Here is a 16371-nt window from a genome sequence, read left to right as displayed (position 1 = left end):
TACCAATTTTGTAACCAATCTGCAAGTTGAGCCATCACTAAAGCAAAAAATACACAACTACAAAATACAACCACATGCTTTGCAGATTTGTCCTAAGCAACCTGGCAGAATATCAATCAAAAAATGGACACACCATAAACAACTTTTTCTTTTCATAGTGGATCACACTAAAAACAGGAGTACCAACTTCCAACATGATGTTGATCACGAGCGAAAGAGGGGAATTTCATCAGTTCCTTCTCTAGGAACATCAAGCAAGTGAGACGCACTGGAGTTCATTGCTGGAGCTTGTCCCCCAAACTGGAGTGCAAGGGAACATTGCCTGAGCTCATCGAGATCTTACCATCATAATATGTGTTAATTCTTGGAGAGTCAATTGTATTTTTCAATAAAAAATAATCATGCTTGGAGAATATGTGATTTCCAACTGGAAAAAAATGAAGGATTGATGTCTGTATATTTTACTGGTGTAAAAAAGTGTGGAAAACGACAATCCAATCAGGCAATAAAAGAGTCTGCTCTCGCAAAACTACCGTTGCTCCACTTGACAACTAGTGCAAGCGAACAAAGTTGGTGCCTTGTCTTAGAACATACAGTATAAAACCTTTGTCAAGATGGACCGTTGCATGCTAACATGCATATATATTTGGACAAGCTTAGTAACAACTGGCGTAGCTCTTTGCCCTTGCTCTCAGTGATGGAGCCATGGACTGTTACCATCATCCTTTTTAGAACTGTTGCCCAACTGAATAACCGTTTCAAAAGAGCGATTTCATGCTCAGTTCCTACAAAGCCCAAGATCCATACTTCTTCGAGGCAGTTCAGCCAGAGTTCTTGATCAGATCAGATCCTCCAACATTTGAAGCTGAAAACATCTAACCTGAAGGTAAAGCTCTGCTCCAATTTTGCTGAGCTAGATTTCTGGTGGAAATATCCAAGTTCCATTGCAGAAGCAAGTTGTATTTCCTGTAAAGAATAACATAATCAAATAGTGGTCACAGATCATGATGGCTTGAACTTGCATAAAGAAGGCAACCAAAAGAGAAGCGCCTCCAGGCCTCTCATATGTCAACAGCAAAACCAGAGTCAATAGGAAAATCACAAGATAGTTTGAGAGGCAACAGTTTGAATACTCTCGGACGGCACATGCCTGCACAATTCATTACAAAAAAATACTATATATCACCGACATCTATATGTATAATACATCAAACTGGTCTTGACGTTCATCTGGATCAATGTAAAAGTAGCAACTAATATAATTTACCAGCATACTAAAGTGGACGGTTTTGAAGTTTGGGGTTTGGATATTAGACTTTGGTGGTAGTTCAGAGTTATGATATGGACTTCTCTCTAGCGGATGTGATTGTAACTATTAATTGTTCCCCTGTAGACTGTAGCCTTTGGAGCATCAGAAGTCCCGAAAACGTTCCAGATCCGCAGTTCCTCATCTGTCGCAGCAGATGCCACTGTGCAACCATCAGGGCTCTGCAAAGGTCAACAAAAGACAACCATAATAAGCCATCTGTGCACACAATATGTGTCAACTTAGCTACAAGCATAGGGAGCAAAGATTACCTGGGCCATGTAGAGGACAGGGTAAGTATGGCCATTGAGTTCAGCCATCTTAACCATCGACGGATACTTCCATAGGGTGAGCTGATACTGCATGAATCCATGCGAGCTCAACAGCTCTCTGTCATTCTTGTTCCAGAGCAGTGCACACACTTGTGACCCAGTGTCGACAGAGTTAAGGCATGCGCCAGTTTGTGTGTTCCAAAACTTGATGCATCGGTCATTTACGCCAGCGCCGGATGCCAGCAGGTTGCTCTGGAATGGGCACCATGCAAGCGCCTTCACAGCAGCCAAGTGGTCGTCAAGCCTGTGTAACCATTGGGTGCGACCTGTAGACTGTGCAGATGATGCCATAGACACATCCCATATGTGGAGGAGGTTGTCATTCCCACCGCTGGCCAGCTTCTGGCCTGATTCTGACCACTTAAGTCCACACACCTCCCGCTCGTGCCCATTGTAAGTCTGCACAGCATGGTTCCTGATCCTCATATCATTGTTCACAATCTTGCCGTCCATATCACCAACATCAATGAGCGCCACCAGAACAAAGCGTGCCGTACCTGAGGGATGTATCGACGCGGCTTCACCGGTTTGTCCTGGATGGAAGCCACATCAGCATGCAGCTCTGCGAGGAAGCTGTTCGCAGGCTCGGGCAGCCTGTTCTGGAATGCGAGGATCCTGGTGCGGTTGTTGAGCAGCTTCTCGGGTAGCAGTCTCCGATACGCCTCCTTGGCCGGCGACGCCATCGCCGCGTTCTCCTTGTCCTTCCTCGGCTCCGTCAGAAGGTAGTGCGCCATGTCCATGTCCATCGCGGACCTGTTGGGGATGAACCTGTCGCCCTGGAAAGCAAGAAGATTTAAACCCGTTCAGTCAGGCATTTCGTCGAACGGCCTCCACGCACAGGACGCAGGCGAAGGGGGGGCACGCGATGGAGAACTCACATAGCGCTTGACGGCAGGGCTGCCGGACGGCGAGCAGAGCGACGGCATGTAGGGGCTCGAGCCGGCTGATGGGGTTATGTACCTAGGGTAGGGTCACGGACCTGTCCCAAGTAACTTACCCTAGGACATCCCTAGAAGAGGTCGCCTTCCAGTCGACCAACGAGGACACACTCGACTGGCCTGAAGGACTCGACCACGAAGACTCACTCGACCACCAGGAGGTCAAGAGGCACTCTGCACCGCAACGGTCTGTAATTAAGTAGACTTTATGATAGTAAAGGCACTTTATCTGGGGCGTTACCAGTAACGCCCCAGACTTAACTCACCTTAAACCCTCTCCTACGTGGGCTGGCTGGGGTCCTGGCGCACTCTATATAAGCCACCCCCTCCACAGGCAGAAGGGTTCGGCACCTTGTAATCCATACATTCATAATCCACTCGACCGCCTCCGGGCTCCGAGACGTAGGGCTGTTACTTCTTCCGAGAAGGGCCTGAACTCGTACATCCTTTGTGCTTACAACCTCTCCATAGCTAGGACCTTGCCTCTCCATACCTACCCCCCACTCTACTGTCAGGCTTAGAACCACGACAGTTGGCGCCCACCATGGGGCAGGTGTTTTAGCGATTTTGTGGAGAAGTTGCGATTCTTCCGATTATTTTCATCATGGTGTCTGCTGGAGTTTTGATCGAGGGTCAAGAGATCCGTCTCGGCACTCTCACCTTCATCGCTGACGACTCCGCATGGCTCCAAGAGGCTCCACTCGACGTAGATGCGCTCCCCGTCCGCGGTGCGACGCATTTTCGCGCATGTGTCCGCGGCGTTCTGCTGCGGCAACCATCGACCCAGTATCGGTCGGCTCCTCCGTCTTCCACCCTCCCAGTCTCCCGCCAGCGCAAGCGCTCAGGCCGGTCGAGGCTTCAGCGATGGGTGAGTCACGCGGTGGCTCGCCAGTCGACCACTACACAAGTTGCGGCAATCGAGCCCAACGAATCTCTCTACGGCTTGTTCGATCAGTCGACTGGCTCCGGAGAGACTGCATCCGAGTGCGGAAGCAGTGATCCAGCGGCGGAAATCTTGATGGTCGACGGGCCCCACAGCCCTCCTGGCTTCGCCCGCGGTGGTGGAGCAGGTGACGGCGGCGACCCTGCTCGAGGCTACGAAGAGTACCAGCCCGAGCCACTCGACTCTCTGCAAAGAGAAGAGCTTCGCCGCAGGAACGAGGATCCCCTGCGTATTCCCATCGCAGGAGAAACCCCCGAGGCTCGTGCCTTGGAGGAGGCGCGTCTGGCCAATTTGGCCGAGCGCACTCGACTGGAGAACCTTCAGCGAGCACTCGACGAGCGCGCGCGGCAACGAGTTCCCGACACCAGTCGACGTCAACTCTTCCCGCCGACTCAGGTATATCGAACCCCAATTCAGAATTTAGCAGCTGCGACCCGTATAGCAGAGTCCATTCAGCCTTCGCAGTCAGAAGCAGGCAGAGGAGTGCTTTCAGAAGGGCTCCAAAATTGCCGATTCCCAAGTGACAGCGGTCGAGTTCGAAGAATACAAGCAAAACGCAGATCCGAGTGACTTGCTGCGATCCAAGAAGCCCGCCACAGAGTCTGCATTCCAGTCGTCCGGTGAGACGAAGCCTGTTCACATTCACCCGACCGACCCCGAAGCAGCTCCGACCCGCATCTCCACAACACTCGACCCAAAATAGGAAGAAGCGCTCATCCAGTTCCTCCGTGAGAACTGGGACATTTTTGCATGGAAGCCCGCTGACATGCCAGGTGTTCCCAGGGGACTGGCTGAGCATCGCCTAAGAGTCGACAAGTCTGCAAAGCCAGTCAAAGAACATCTTCGGCGGTCCGCCGTCCAGAAGAGAAAGGCCATTGGTGAAGAAGTGGCTCGACTGTTGGCGGCAGGATTTATCCGAGAGATATTCCACTCCGAGTGGCTCGCTAATGTCGTCATGGTTCCTAAGAAGGACAAGTCGCTCCGAATGTGCATTGATTTCAAGCACATAAACCGGGCCTGCCCGAAAGATCACTTTCCTCTCCCTCGCATAGATCAAATTGTTGACTCGACCACGGGATGCGAGAGGTTGTCTTTTTTAGATGCTTACTCCGGGTACCACCAGATCCGTCTGTATGGACCCGATGAAGTAAAAACAGCTTTCATCACTCCATTCGGGTGCTTCTGCTATATCACCATGCCGTTCGGCCTCAAGAATGCCGGAGCCACGTTTATGCGAATGATTCAGAAGTGTCTACTCACTCAAATCAGTCGGAATGTGGAAGCTTATATGGATGATATTGTTGTCAAGTCACGAAAAGGTTCCGACCTGCTCGCTGACCTCGCCGAAACATTTGCCAACCTCAGAAGGTATGATATCAAGCTCAATCCATCAAAGTGCACATTTGGAGTTCCTGGTGGCAAGTTACTCGGTTTCCTCGTTTCCGAACGGGGAATCGACGCCAACCCAGAAAAGATTGGCACTATTCTCCGAATGAAACGCCCTGTGCGAGTGCACGATGTCCAGAAGCTTACTGGATGCTTGGCCGCATTAAGTCGATTCATCTCACGACTCGGTGAAAAGGCATTGCCTCTTTACCGACTGATGAAGAAGGCTGACAAGTTCGAGTGGACTCCGGAAGCTGATGCAGCGTTTGCCGAGCTAAAAGCTCTGCTCTCCACCCAGCCGGTGCTTGCTGCTCCAATCAGCAAAGAGCCTCTGTTGCTCTACATCGCAGCCACAGGACAAGTCGTCAGTACTGTGCTAACGGTCGAGCGGGAAGAAGAAGGAAAAGCTCTCAAAGTTCAGCGCCCAGTGTATTATTTGTCTGAAGTCTTGACTCCATCCAAGCAGAGATATCCTCATTATCAGAAGCTTGTGTATGAAATATACATGACCACAAAGAAGGTTGCTCATTATTTCTCTGACCATTCAATCACAGTCGTCAGCGACGCTCCACTATCAGAGATTTTGCATAACAGAGATGCAACTGGTCGAGTGGCCAAATGGGCGATTGAACTTCTTCCCCTTGATATCAAGTTTGAGGCAAAGAAAGCCATTAAGTCCCAGGCAATCGCAGATTTCCTCGCCGAGTGGATCGAACAACAGCAGCCGACTGAAGTTCACTCGGAGCATTGGACCATGTTTTTCGATGGTTCTAAGATGTTGAATGGTTCCGGTACTGGGGTTGTCCTGGTTTCCCCCAGAGGAGATAAGCTCAGATATGTGCTCCAGATTCACTTTGATTCCTCCAACAATGAGGCAGAATATGAGGCCCTCCTGTATGGGTTGCGCATGGCCATTTCACTCGGCGTCCGTCGCCTAATGGTCTACGGCGACTCAGATTTAGTGGTCAATCAGGTGATGAAAGAGTGGGACGTGAGAAGCCCAGCCATGACTGGATACTGCAGTGCAGTGAGGAAGCTGGAGAAAAAGTTCGAGGGGTTGGAGCTCCATCATATACCCCGACTGAAAAATCAAGCAGCTGATGACCTAGCAAAGATAGGTTCCAAGAGAGAAGCCATTCCGAGTGGTGTGTTCTTGGAGCATATACATACTCCGTCAGTCAAAGAAGATCCTTTCACCGAAGAAACTCCGCAGCCCAAGAGTGCCACAGATCCGACTGAAGTTGAAGTCCCAGCGGTGGTCGACTTGATCATGGAGGTTTTGGTAGTCATTCCCGACTGGACGATTCCGTATGTCGCATATATCTTGAGGAAAGAGCTTCCGGAGGATGAGGAAGAGGCTCGACAGATCGTCCGTAGATCTAAGGCCTTTACCGTCATCAAAGGACAATTATACAGAGAGAGCACGACTGGAGTCGGTCAGAAGTGCATAACACCAGAAGAAGGTCGACTCATCCTCAATGATATTCACTCGGGGACCTGTGGTCATCATGCGTCCTCCCGGACCATCGTGGCCAAAGCATACCGAGCCGGATTTTACTGGCCCAAGGCGAATGAGATGGCAAAGGAGATAGTGGATAAGTGCGAGGGATGTCAGTTCTACTCGAATATGTCGCACAAGCCTGCGTCAGCTTTGAAGACCATCCCACTCGTCTGGCCTTTTGCAGTTTGGGGGCTGGACATGATCGGTCCTTTGAGAACAGGACGAAGTGGCTTTACGCATGTACTGGTGGCAGTCGACAAGTTCACCAAGTGGATCGAAGCTAAACCAATCAAGAGCCTCGACACCGGTACTACTGTTAGCTTCGTCAGGGAACTAATATTCAGATATGGAGTCCCGCACAGCATCATTACGGATAATGGGTCGAACTTTGACTCAGAGGAATTCAGAACCTTCTGCAACTCCCAGGGCACACGGGTCGACTACGCATCAGTCGCCCATCCGCAGTCGAATGGACAAGCAGAGCGAGCTAATGGACTGATTCTCAAGGGACTGAAGCCGCGACTAATGCGTGATCTCAAACACGCGGCTGGAGCTTGGGTCGACGAACTTCCATCTGTACTCTGGGGACTGCGGACCACGCCCAATCGGTCGACCGGAAGAACTCCATTCTTCTTGGTCTATGGAGCCGAAGCAGTCTTGCCGAGTGATCTTCTCCACAATGCTCCTCGAGTCGAAATCTACAACGAAGCAGAAGCTGAACAAGCGCGGCAGGACGCAGTCGACCTTTTAGAGGAAGAAAGGGAGATGGCTCTGATCCGGTCGACCATCTACCAACAAGATCTGCGCCGTTTCCACGCCCGAAATGTGAGAGGTCGAGCCTTCCAGGAAGGGGATTTGGTTCTCCGAGTGGATCAGCACAAACCACACAAGCTTGCTCCTTCTTGGGAAGGCCCCTTCATCGTCACCAAGGTTCTTCACAACGGGGCGTACCGTCTTTACAACGTCGAGCATAATATCGATGAGCCCCGAGCTTGGAACGCGGAGCTACTCCGCCCATTTTACACTTAAGTTTTATCACTCGGATGAGTTGCAATAAAGTACTTCTGTAGTTCATGGGTTTAGAAATAATTGTGTCATCACTTTTTATTTTTGCCCACATAAAAACTCCCCCTCAGTGGGTGGCTTAGCCGCGAATCCGTTTCGCCTAAGTTTGTAAAAATCCTACCGAGTGGTGAGCCAGACTCCCACTCGGAGGCTTAACTGCGAATCCGTTTCGCCTAAGTTATCAAAATCCTACCGAGTGAAGAGCAACCCTCTCACTCGGGGGCTTAGCTGCAGTCCAAGGACTCGCCTAAGTTTATCAAAATCCTACCGAGTGGTAAGCCAGCCTTCCACTCGGAGGCTTAGCTGCAGTCCAAGCACTCGCCTAAGTTATAAAAATCCCACCGAGTGGTGAGCCAGACTCCCACTCGGAGGCTTAGCTGCGAATCCGTTTCGCCTAAGTTATCAAAATCCTACTGAGTGAAGAGCAACCCTCTCACTCGGGGGCTTAGCTGCAGTCCAAGGACTCGCCTAAGTTTATCAAAATCCTACCGAGTGGTAAGCCAGCCTTCCACTCGGAGGCTTAGCTGCAGTCCAAGCACTCGCCTAAGTTATAAAAATCCTACCGAGTGAAGAGCAATCCTCTCACTCGGGGGCTTAGCTGCAGTCCAAGCACTCGCCTAAGTTTATCAAAATCCTACCGAGTGGTAAGCCAGCCTTCCACTCGGAGGCTTAGCTGCAGTCCAAGCACTCGCCTAAGTTATAAAAATCCTACCGAGTGAAGAGCAATCCTCTCACTCGGGGGCTTAGCTGCAGTCCAAGCACTCGCCTAAGTTATAAAAATCCTACCGAGTGAAGAGCAATCCTCTCACTCGGGGGCTTAGCTGCAGTCCAAGCACTCGCCTAAGTTTATCAAAATCCTACCGAGTGGTAAGCCAGCCTTCCACTCGGAGGCTTAGCTGCAGTCCAAGCACTCGCCTAAGTTATAAAAATCCTACCGAGTGAAGAGCAATCCTCTCACTCGGGGGCTTAGCTGCAGTCCAAGCACTCGCCTAAGTTTATCAAAATCCTACCGAGTGGTAAGCCAGCCTTCCACTCGGAGGCTTAGCTGCAGTCCAAGCACTCGCCTAAGTTATAAAAATCCTACCGAGTGAAGAGCAATCCTCTCACTCGGGGGCTTAGCTGCAGCTTCGTGCTCGCCTAAGTTTATAAAAATCCTACCGAGTGAAGAGCAATCCTCTCACTCGGGGGCTTAGCTGCAGCTTCGTGCTCGCCTAAGTTATCAAAATCCTACCGAGTGGTAAGCCAGCCTTCCACTCGGGGGCTTAGCTGCAGTCCAAGCACTCGCCTAAGTTACAAAAATCCTACCGAGTGAAGAGCGATCCTCTCACTCGGAGGCTTAGCTGCAGTCCAACTGCTCGCCTAAGCACAGGCACCTTGCTTTGAACCTGCAAAAGACATTTTGAGCCGAAGGCAATCATATTCAAGCGCCAAATTCAAGTTTGAATCGATATCTAAAGGAACCGAAAGTGCTCAGGCGTCAAGCCTGTTAAGGTTTGTCGGTTACAATTCCACTCGGCATACCGAGGCAAATTTAAAGTGTCGAGCCAGAAGAAGTTTTTTACCCCTCCTGTGGAGGGCTGGAAGGTGCAACGAATTCATCAAGGTCAATTCCGTCGGCGATCCGAGTGGCAGCTGCAAGGAAAGTCTCCATAAAGGACCTGAAGTCATGCTTCTTGGTATTGGCCACCCGAAGGGCCGCCAGCTTCTCTTCTCGTGCATCTTTGCAGTGGACTCGGGCCAGACACAGAGCGACATCTGCACCACACCGAGCCGAGGACTTCTTCCACTCCTGCACTCGACCAGGAATCGCGTTCAAGCGGGCCATCAGCGACTCAAGGTCATTCTGAAGTGTCTCCTCAGGCCAGAGCGTCGAGTCGATGCGAGATGTGGCGGCCTTCAGCCTTGCGAGATAGTCCACGACAGCTGCGACACGAGACTCCAGTCGGAAAACATCCATGGCAACTTCGTCGTTCACCGGAGAATTGACGGGGTCAAGGTTCGGCTCCAGTCGGCTGGTTTCCTCTTCAAAGTTTTGACAAAATTCTGCAAGGGTGATCACTAAGTCAAGGGAATAGTCGAATGGAAGAAGCCACAGTTGGAAATATTTGCCAAACATGGAGGTTTACCTTCAAGCATAAGAAACAGCTTCTTGGCAAGGCCACTCAGGAAAGCCTCCAGTTCAGTCTTCTTCTCAGTCAATTTGCTGACTTGGTCGGTCAAGGCAGCTTTGTCAGTTCTCAGTCGACTGACTTCCTTGTTGGCAATCCCAAGAGCAGTTTTCAGATTGGTATTGTCTTGTTCGAGCTTGGTGACTGAAGCCAACTTTTCGTCAGCAAGCTTGATCTTATCAGCTAGCTCAAGGTCTTTCTTCTGCTGGGCCTCCCTTACCTTACCTGCAAGTTACAGCGAGATCAGATGCCGAAACAAGCAAGGGGAAAAGCAGTCGTCAGGGTCTCACCAAACATACCTTCGGTCTCCTCCTTTGCCTTTGTCAGCTTCTCCTGAACCAGCTTCAAGCTCAGCTCGACTTGAGTATGTTTTTGTTCCAGCTCTGAGTAGCGAGCCACGAGATCACAGGAGTTCTGCGAAGAACCAATCGACTAAACGTCAAATGTAACTCACTTCCGAGTGAAAAAGGGAAAAACACAAGTTTCTAAGACTACAGCCGAATACAAGCATTCGACCGTAGCCTCGGGGACTACACCCAGTGGGTGCACTCAGCGTGCCCCCACTAATCCTGTTGAAGACAAAGTCGACCAGTCGACCTCAAAAAAAAAACAGTGTGCGAGACGCATTCTCTAAGACTGTGATCAACTGCAAGCAGTCGACCACAGTCTCGGGGACTACACCCAGTGGGTGCACTCAGCGTGCCCCCACTGGTTTGCGAAATCCAGTCGACCAGTCGACTGACAGAAAGATTGACATTATAAAGCCTAAGGCCGACTGCCAGCAGTCGACCTTAGCCTTGGGGACTACACCCAGCGGGTGCACTCAGCGTGCCCCCGCTAACACGGAGTTTATTCGACACACCCACTGGGTGACTAATATAAATCCCGGAAAAGAAAAGTTTTTGGTAGCATATCCAACAGAACAAACAGCAGTCGACTGACCTGGACATTGCTTTGGAGGGCAGAGCTGGCGTCATAAGCTGCCTGGCTCGCATCCCGGATGGTCTTCAGCTGCTCCATCATGAGTCCCGCCTGGCGTATTGCCTCCTTCGCTGCACCAGCTTGGTCCTCTGGGACGTGGTGAGTCGTGAAGAGGGAGGGCTGCTGAGCACTCGTCAGTGGGGTCGCGAAGGTCACCGTGTGTCGAGTGGTGTTCTCTTCCTCCACAGTCAGAATTTCAGGCGCTGACACATCCTGAGACACCTTACTGACGGACGCTTTTCGACTCCTCCTGTGCTTCAGCGGCTCTTCATCCTCATCATCATCAGGAAGATCGATAACAGTGTTGGGTGGAGCTGCGGAGAAGGGTCAGGATCAGAGATAGCGAGTCAGTCGACTAAGAATGGTATTAAGAACACAGTACCTGGATTCGAAGTTGCTGCATCCTCCATCTCGTGGTCATCGGCCCGGGCCGAGGTCTCAGAAGTAGCAGCACTGCAACTCCAAAGGATCAGTCGACTAACCTCAGCGTCGACCAGAGATAAAGTTCGCACAAGGATAAGAAAATATGAGCAACACAATTACCCTGATATGGTGGGGATGGACACCTTCATCTTCGGCAGGAGCTTGGTCGGCTTCGAGGAGGCCGCCCTGGGCTGCTTCGGCGCCTTTTCAGTCGGCGCCGGAGAGGTGGTCCGAGGGCGCTTGGTCGACTGAGCGGCAGTCGCAACCCCCTTACCACGTTCGGTCGAGGGGTCGTGGACAAGCTTCGACCGCCTTTCTGAGCGCGGTGGAACGACCTCCTCCTCCTCTTCTTCCTCGTCCTCGATGTCATCTTCATCACCTTCATCATCATCGTCGTCGTCATCCCCTGCAGCATCCGAGTCCCATTCCTCCTCTTCCTGGCTCTCGCCCCCGCTCGCCTCGCCCCCGCTCGCCTCGCCCCCGCTCGCCTCGCCTTCTTCAGTCGGAGCTTGCGCCCCATTGGGCATCGAGTACAGCTCGGTGAAGGCCTAGCAGATGCCCAAACAAGGGTCAGTCGACCAGTCGGCAGGGTTAGCAGAAATGAATACAACAAGGACACAATGGAAAGCAGAGCAAGTGTACCTTGTTTGGGACGCTGTCGTGGTCGAGTGGAGGAATCCTTCTGGCTCCGCGCGGGTTGTCCCTGTTCCCAGTAACGGCTACCATCCACCTTTCCAGAGTGGCGTCGTCGACTTCTTCTGGATGGACTCTAGTCTCGTCTTCGGGCCCACAGTACAACCACATGCAGTGGCTCCGGAACTGGAGAGGCTGGATGCGACGCTTGAGGAAAACCTCCAAGAGGTCCATGCCTGTCACACCCTCCCGAACCAGCTGCACCACGCGCTCCATCAACATCTTCACGTCGGCTTTCTCCTCCGGAATCAGCTTCAGAGGGGAGGGCTTGTTCACTCGGTCCATGGTAAACGGAGGGAGTCCACTCGACTGCCCTGGCGTCGACTGGACCTGGCAGTAGAACCAAGTCGACTGCCAGCCTCTGACGGACTCGGGAAAGGACATGGGCGGGAAGGTGCTATTATTCCTCACCTGAATCCCCAGGCCCCCACACATTTGGACGACTCGGGTCTTCTCGTCACCTGGGCTCGCCTTCTTCACGGTCTGAGAGCGACACGTGAAGATACGTTTGAACAAGCCCCAGTGCGGTCGACAGCCCAAAAAACCCTCACACATGGACACGAATGCAGCAAGATAGGCAATGGAGTTTGGGGTAAAGTGGTGGAGCTGCGCTCCAAAGAAATTCAAGAAGCCACGGAAGAAAATGCTTGGCGGCAAGGAAAACCCGCGGTCAACATGAGTGGCCAGAAGCACACACTCACCCTCTTCTGGCTTGTGGCTGCCACTCCTTCCCCGGCAACCTCGCAGCTCCGTGAGGGATCAAGCCCTCGTTGGCCATGTCGAGGAGGTCCTTCTCCGTGATGGTCGACTGGATCCAGTCTCCTTGGACCCAGCCTTTCGGCAGGCGGGATCTGGACGAGGACCCTCTGCGGCTGGTGGATCTCCCCTTCGCCTTCTCCGATGCCGACGCCTTCTTGGCACGCTCCAGCGCCGCCGTCTTCTCCTTGGCCATGGTCGCCGGTGAGATGCACGAAGTGAAGTGGTGCGGGGGCGAGGGCGAGCACGCTGAGCAGGGAGGAAGGAAGCAGAGGGAGAGAGGGAGAATGCTGAGGCGCAGCACAGAAATCCTCGCCGGGCACATTTATAAGGTCCCTTCCGAGTGGCTGACATGTGGGCCCGATCGATCTAATCATATCTGTGAGCAGTTATGAGGACTGGATACGTGGCGAAAAAGGCGGCGCGGAGATCGAGGCGTCTACGCCCCGTCCCATCCGAACGCCGCGGTCTGCCCCGCTTCGCGCGCGCCCCCAAATTTCGCACCCCGCAGAATCCGCGAGCAACAAATCAGCCTGTCAGACGCGGTGATTCCGGCGATCCGTCGCTCGGAGATCGACGAAGCTCGAAAGATCACTCGACGCAAAAATAGAACGGATCGAGTCGACCGAAGACAGATTGCTCCCTGTCAACGAAGAGATTCTTTGATCCAGAACAGCGCACAACTAGAGCGCAAAGGTTAATCGGAAACGACATCAACTCCTTCTTCACTCGAAGCCTCAATCCATTCGGGGGCTAATGATGGGGTTATGTACCTAGGGTAGGGTCACGGACCTGTCCCAAGTAACTTACCCTAGGACATCCCTAGAAGAGGTCGCCTTCCAGTCGACCAACGAGGACACACTCGACTGGCCTGAAGGACTCGACCACGAAGACTCACTCGACCACCAGGAGGTCAAGAGGCACTCTGCACCGCAACGGTCTGTAATTAAGTAGACTTTATGATAGTAAAGGCACTTTATGTGGGGCGTTACCAGTAACGCCCCAGACTTAACTCACCTTAAACCCTCTCCTACGTGGGCTGGCTGGGGTCCTGGCGCACTCTATATAAGCCACCCCCCTCCACAGGCAGAAGGGTTCGGCACCTTGTAATCCATACATTCATAATCCACTCGACCGCCTCCGGGCTCCGAGACGTAGGGCTGTTACTTCTTCCGAGAAGGGCCTGAACTCGTACATCCTTTGTGCTTACAACCTCTCCATAGCTAGGACCTTGCCTCTCCATACCTACCCCCCACTCTACTGTCAGGCTTAGAACCACGACACCGGCCTCCTGGAGCGGCGGCCACGGTGGTGAACATCGCCCGCTGCTCCTCTCTGGTGACGACATGTCGGTCAGCATCATCAAGAACGGCAAGAAATAGCAATCGTATTGTTAAAAACAGGATTAGGGCAAACAGAGCGATTCAATTCCACCCGGAAATCGACCAGAAATCGACAAGAAACCGTAAGTCAAATCGATTCAAGAAACGAGATCCTGGAGACTAGCACGCGCGCGGACAAGATTCAAGAAACGAGACAGGGTACCAGCAACCAAACGGGCGTTGAGCGTGAGGCGGATCCCGGAGAGCTTCGCGGGCGATCGAGACGGCGTTCCAGCGGGCGTTGGATCCGTTGGCTCGCGAGACCGGAGGGCGGATGTGGATTGCTTGGCGGCAGAGTAAATTCTGGTACGGAAGGAGGAGTGAGGGAGGCGAAGAAGAAGAAAGGGCGCGAGAAATAGCCGTTGGGTACCCCGTTCCCGCGTTTTCTCTCGCTAGCACCGCCACCGCGTAACGCGCACGCGAATCGATTTTTTTTAGGGAATCGTGTCGGGTTTCCTATTCACAGAGCGTTCTGGGCCAATGGAATATTATTATTTTTGAGCAAAAGAGGGTTTCCCTCCAATTTCCATTACGTTGCGTTTGGATGTCTGTATTGAAGACCTCCGTATTGAATTGATTTCAATTCCAATTCAACGAGGAAATTGTAATGGACACGAATACGAATTCGCTTGTTTGGATGCTCATGGAATTGGCTCATGGAATGACAAGGAGGTTTCAATACCAAATTCGGTTTGGATGGCAAGCTATGGAATTGCATTTTCATTATGCATCAAATCAAAATTTATACAATGTGTGAGTATAATTGATTATGTAGCATTAACATTTATCTTCCATGAAGAAATTATAACACTGTTACATAAGGCTAGAATTCATGAGAAGAATGGCTGTAAATACATGAAATTTTCTACTAGGGCAGATTACAAGTAAGTAACTATCAGATAAACTTACAAGATTCGGATTTACAAGAACTATTACACCGCAACAACGGAAAAAACTTACAAGATTACAGTAAAGCAAAGTCTGCAAAAAATGACCCAAGGGAAGACCCAGGGAGGGGAAGAACAGAGGGCAGACGAGGGGATCTCGCGATTGGCGGCTGACCACGAAGAAGATGGGGAACCAGCGGCATAGGAAGAGGGGGTCCAGTGGGACGCACCCTGGAGCACGGGAAGAGGAGAAGGAGCAGTGGCGGATGGGGAGAGCCAGGCCGTGGAAGCCATGGGTAGAGGAGATGCGGCGGATGGGGAGAGCCAGGTCGTGGCAGCCATGTGCAGAGGAGATGACGAGGGGATGAGGAGAAGGGCCGGCGGAGGGCATGAGAAGGAGAAATTGCGGCGGGGGTGAGGAGGACGACCGCCATCGGGTGCTTCCTGTCGGCGCCGCCTCCTCTCGTCGCTCGGGGTGGGGAGTGGCTGCTTCAGTCGAGCGGGGGAGAAAAGACGGGCCGCGAAACATTTTCTTTTGCGGGAGGCATGAGTACAAGCCAAATCGGAGGGGTTGGGCTCAGTACCGTGCGAGGCCTGGGCGCGTGGGATTGATTTCATTGCTGTATTGGATCGATTTCAGGCTATTATTTCCGCTGGCATGCCAAACACTCGAATTGGTGGTTGAGGAATACGAAATCCAATTCAGGACCCCAATATAGACATCCAAACACAATGTTAGAGAAACCAAGCCAAAGCCAAATTCAAGTCTAATAGTCTGATACAAGCCAAACAAAATAAAATGACGCAAATAGAGGAGAGAGCCTAGCCAGCGAGTAAACTCTCCCTACATAAACTAATGACCAGACCAACTACGAGGACATCGCTAAAGTTTATTACAATCCATCCAAAAGGAGGCGAGCTGAAGACACATGCAACAAATGACAAAATCTGAAGATTCTTCTCCCCGAAGCTTCACATTTGCAGCCTTGGAACTCCGAAGCGCCAGCCCTGCGAAGCTTTATAAATTTCACTTGCCACCTGTTCGATGAGCCTTGCCCCCAGCATCAGCGTTCTTTCCCCTGGGTCCTTTTTCTGCAAAATAGCCCAGTCAGCGATCCAATTGCACATTCTTTTAACGATCCCAATCGGGTCGTTTATATTTTTTCTACCAAACACAATATCATTCCTACTATTCCAAATTACCCAAAGGAGGGCAAATGTACCAATCAAGGCCATTTTCTTGTCATTTTTGCTGAAATTGTTTAACTAGTTTCCAAAACAATTATCCATGTCTTTTGGAAATTTTTTAAGGTCAAAAGCACACCCTACCAGACTCCAAATAAGTCTAGCAGCAGAGCAAGAAAAGAACAAGTGATCAATATTCTCTTCTTTTCCATAGAACACACAGTGTTTGTCTCCTTTCCACCCCCTTTTCAACAGGTTATCTCTGGTTAGAATACTCTTCTTGTTCAAGAGCCAAAGAAAAAACTTGATTTTTGCAGGCACTTTAACTTTCCACAGAAATTTATGTGGAAAGCCAACATCAGATTTAACTAAATGTAGATATAAAGATTTTACAGAAAATTCCCTATTAGCAGTCAGCATCCACA

The 16371-nt window shown here is 51.4% G+C and overlaps 1 protein-coding gene across 1 annotated transcript; it reads right to left on the bottom strand.

The window, feature by feature from the left end:
• Positions 1 to 347: 347 nt before the first annotated feature.
• LOC123136047 (cell division cycle 20.5, cofactor of APC complex) lies at positions 348 to 14213 on the bottom strand. Its single transcript, XM_044555338.1, has 5 exons — positions 13781 to 14213; positions 2517 to 2582; positions 2136 to 2414; positions 1579 to 2037; positions 348 to 1488 (listed from the first exon to the last, which is right to left on the bottom strand). The coding sequence occupies exons 1-5, from the start codon at positions 13853 to 13855 to the stop codon at positions 1354 to 1356; spliced, it is 1014 nt and encodes a 337-aa protein (XP_044411273.1). The 5' UTR covers positions 13856 to 14213; the 3' UTR covers positions 348 to 1353.
• Between the last annotated feature and the right edge of the window lie 2158 nt (positions 14214 to 16371).

The sequence above is a fragment of the Triticum aestivum genome, chromosome 6B (assembly GCF_018294505.1).
Source record: "Triticum aestivum cultivar Chinese Spring chromosome 6B, IWGSC CS RefSeq v2.1, whole genome shotgun sequence".
NCBI lineage: Eukaryota > Viridiplantae > Streptophyta > Magnoliopsida > Poales > Poaceae > Triticum > Triticum aestivum.
The sequence above is the reverse complement of the archived record's forward strand: the minus strand, read 5'-3'. Positions and strand labels throughout refer to the sequence as shown.

Bases quoted from the DNA above. Each gene is read 5' to 3' on its own strand.
- LOC123136047 (XM_044555338.1), bottom strand. From the start codon at position 13,855: ATGATGCTGACCGACATGTCGTCACCAGAGAGGAGCAGCGGGCGATGT. The intron at 2,583-13,780 runs GCCGGTGTCGTG...ATAACCCCATCA, and splicing joins CGTGGCCGCCGCTCCAGGAG to GCCGGCTCGAGCCCCTACAT. The intron at 2,038-2,135 runs GTACGGCACGCT...CATGCTGTGCAG, and splicing joins CGCGTCGATACATCCCTCAG to ACTTACAATGGGCACGAGCG.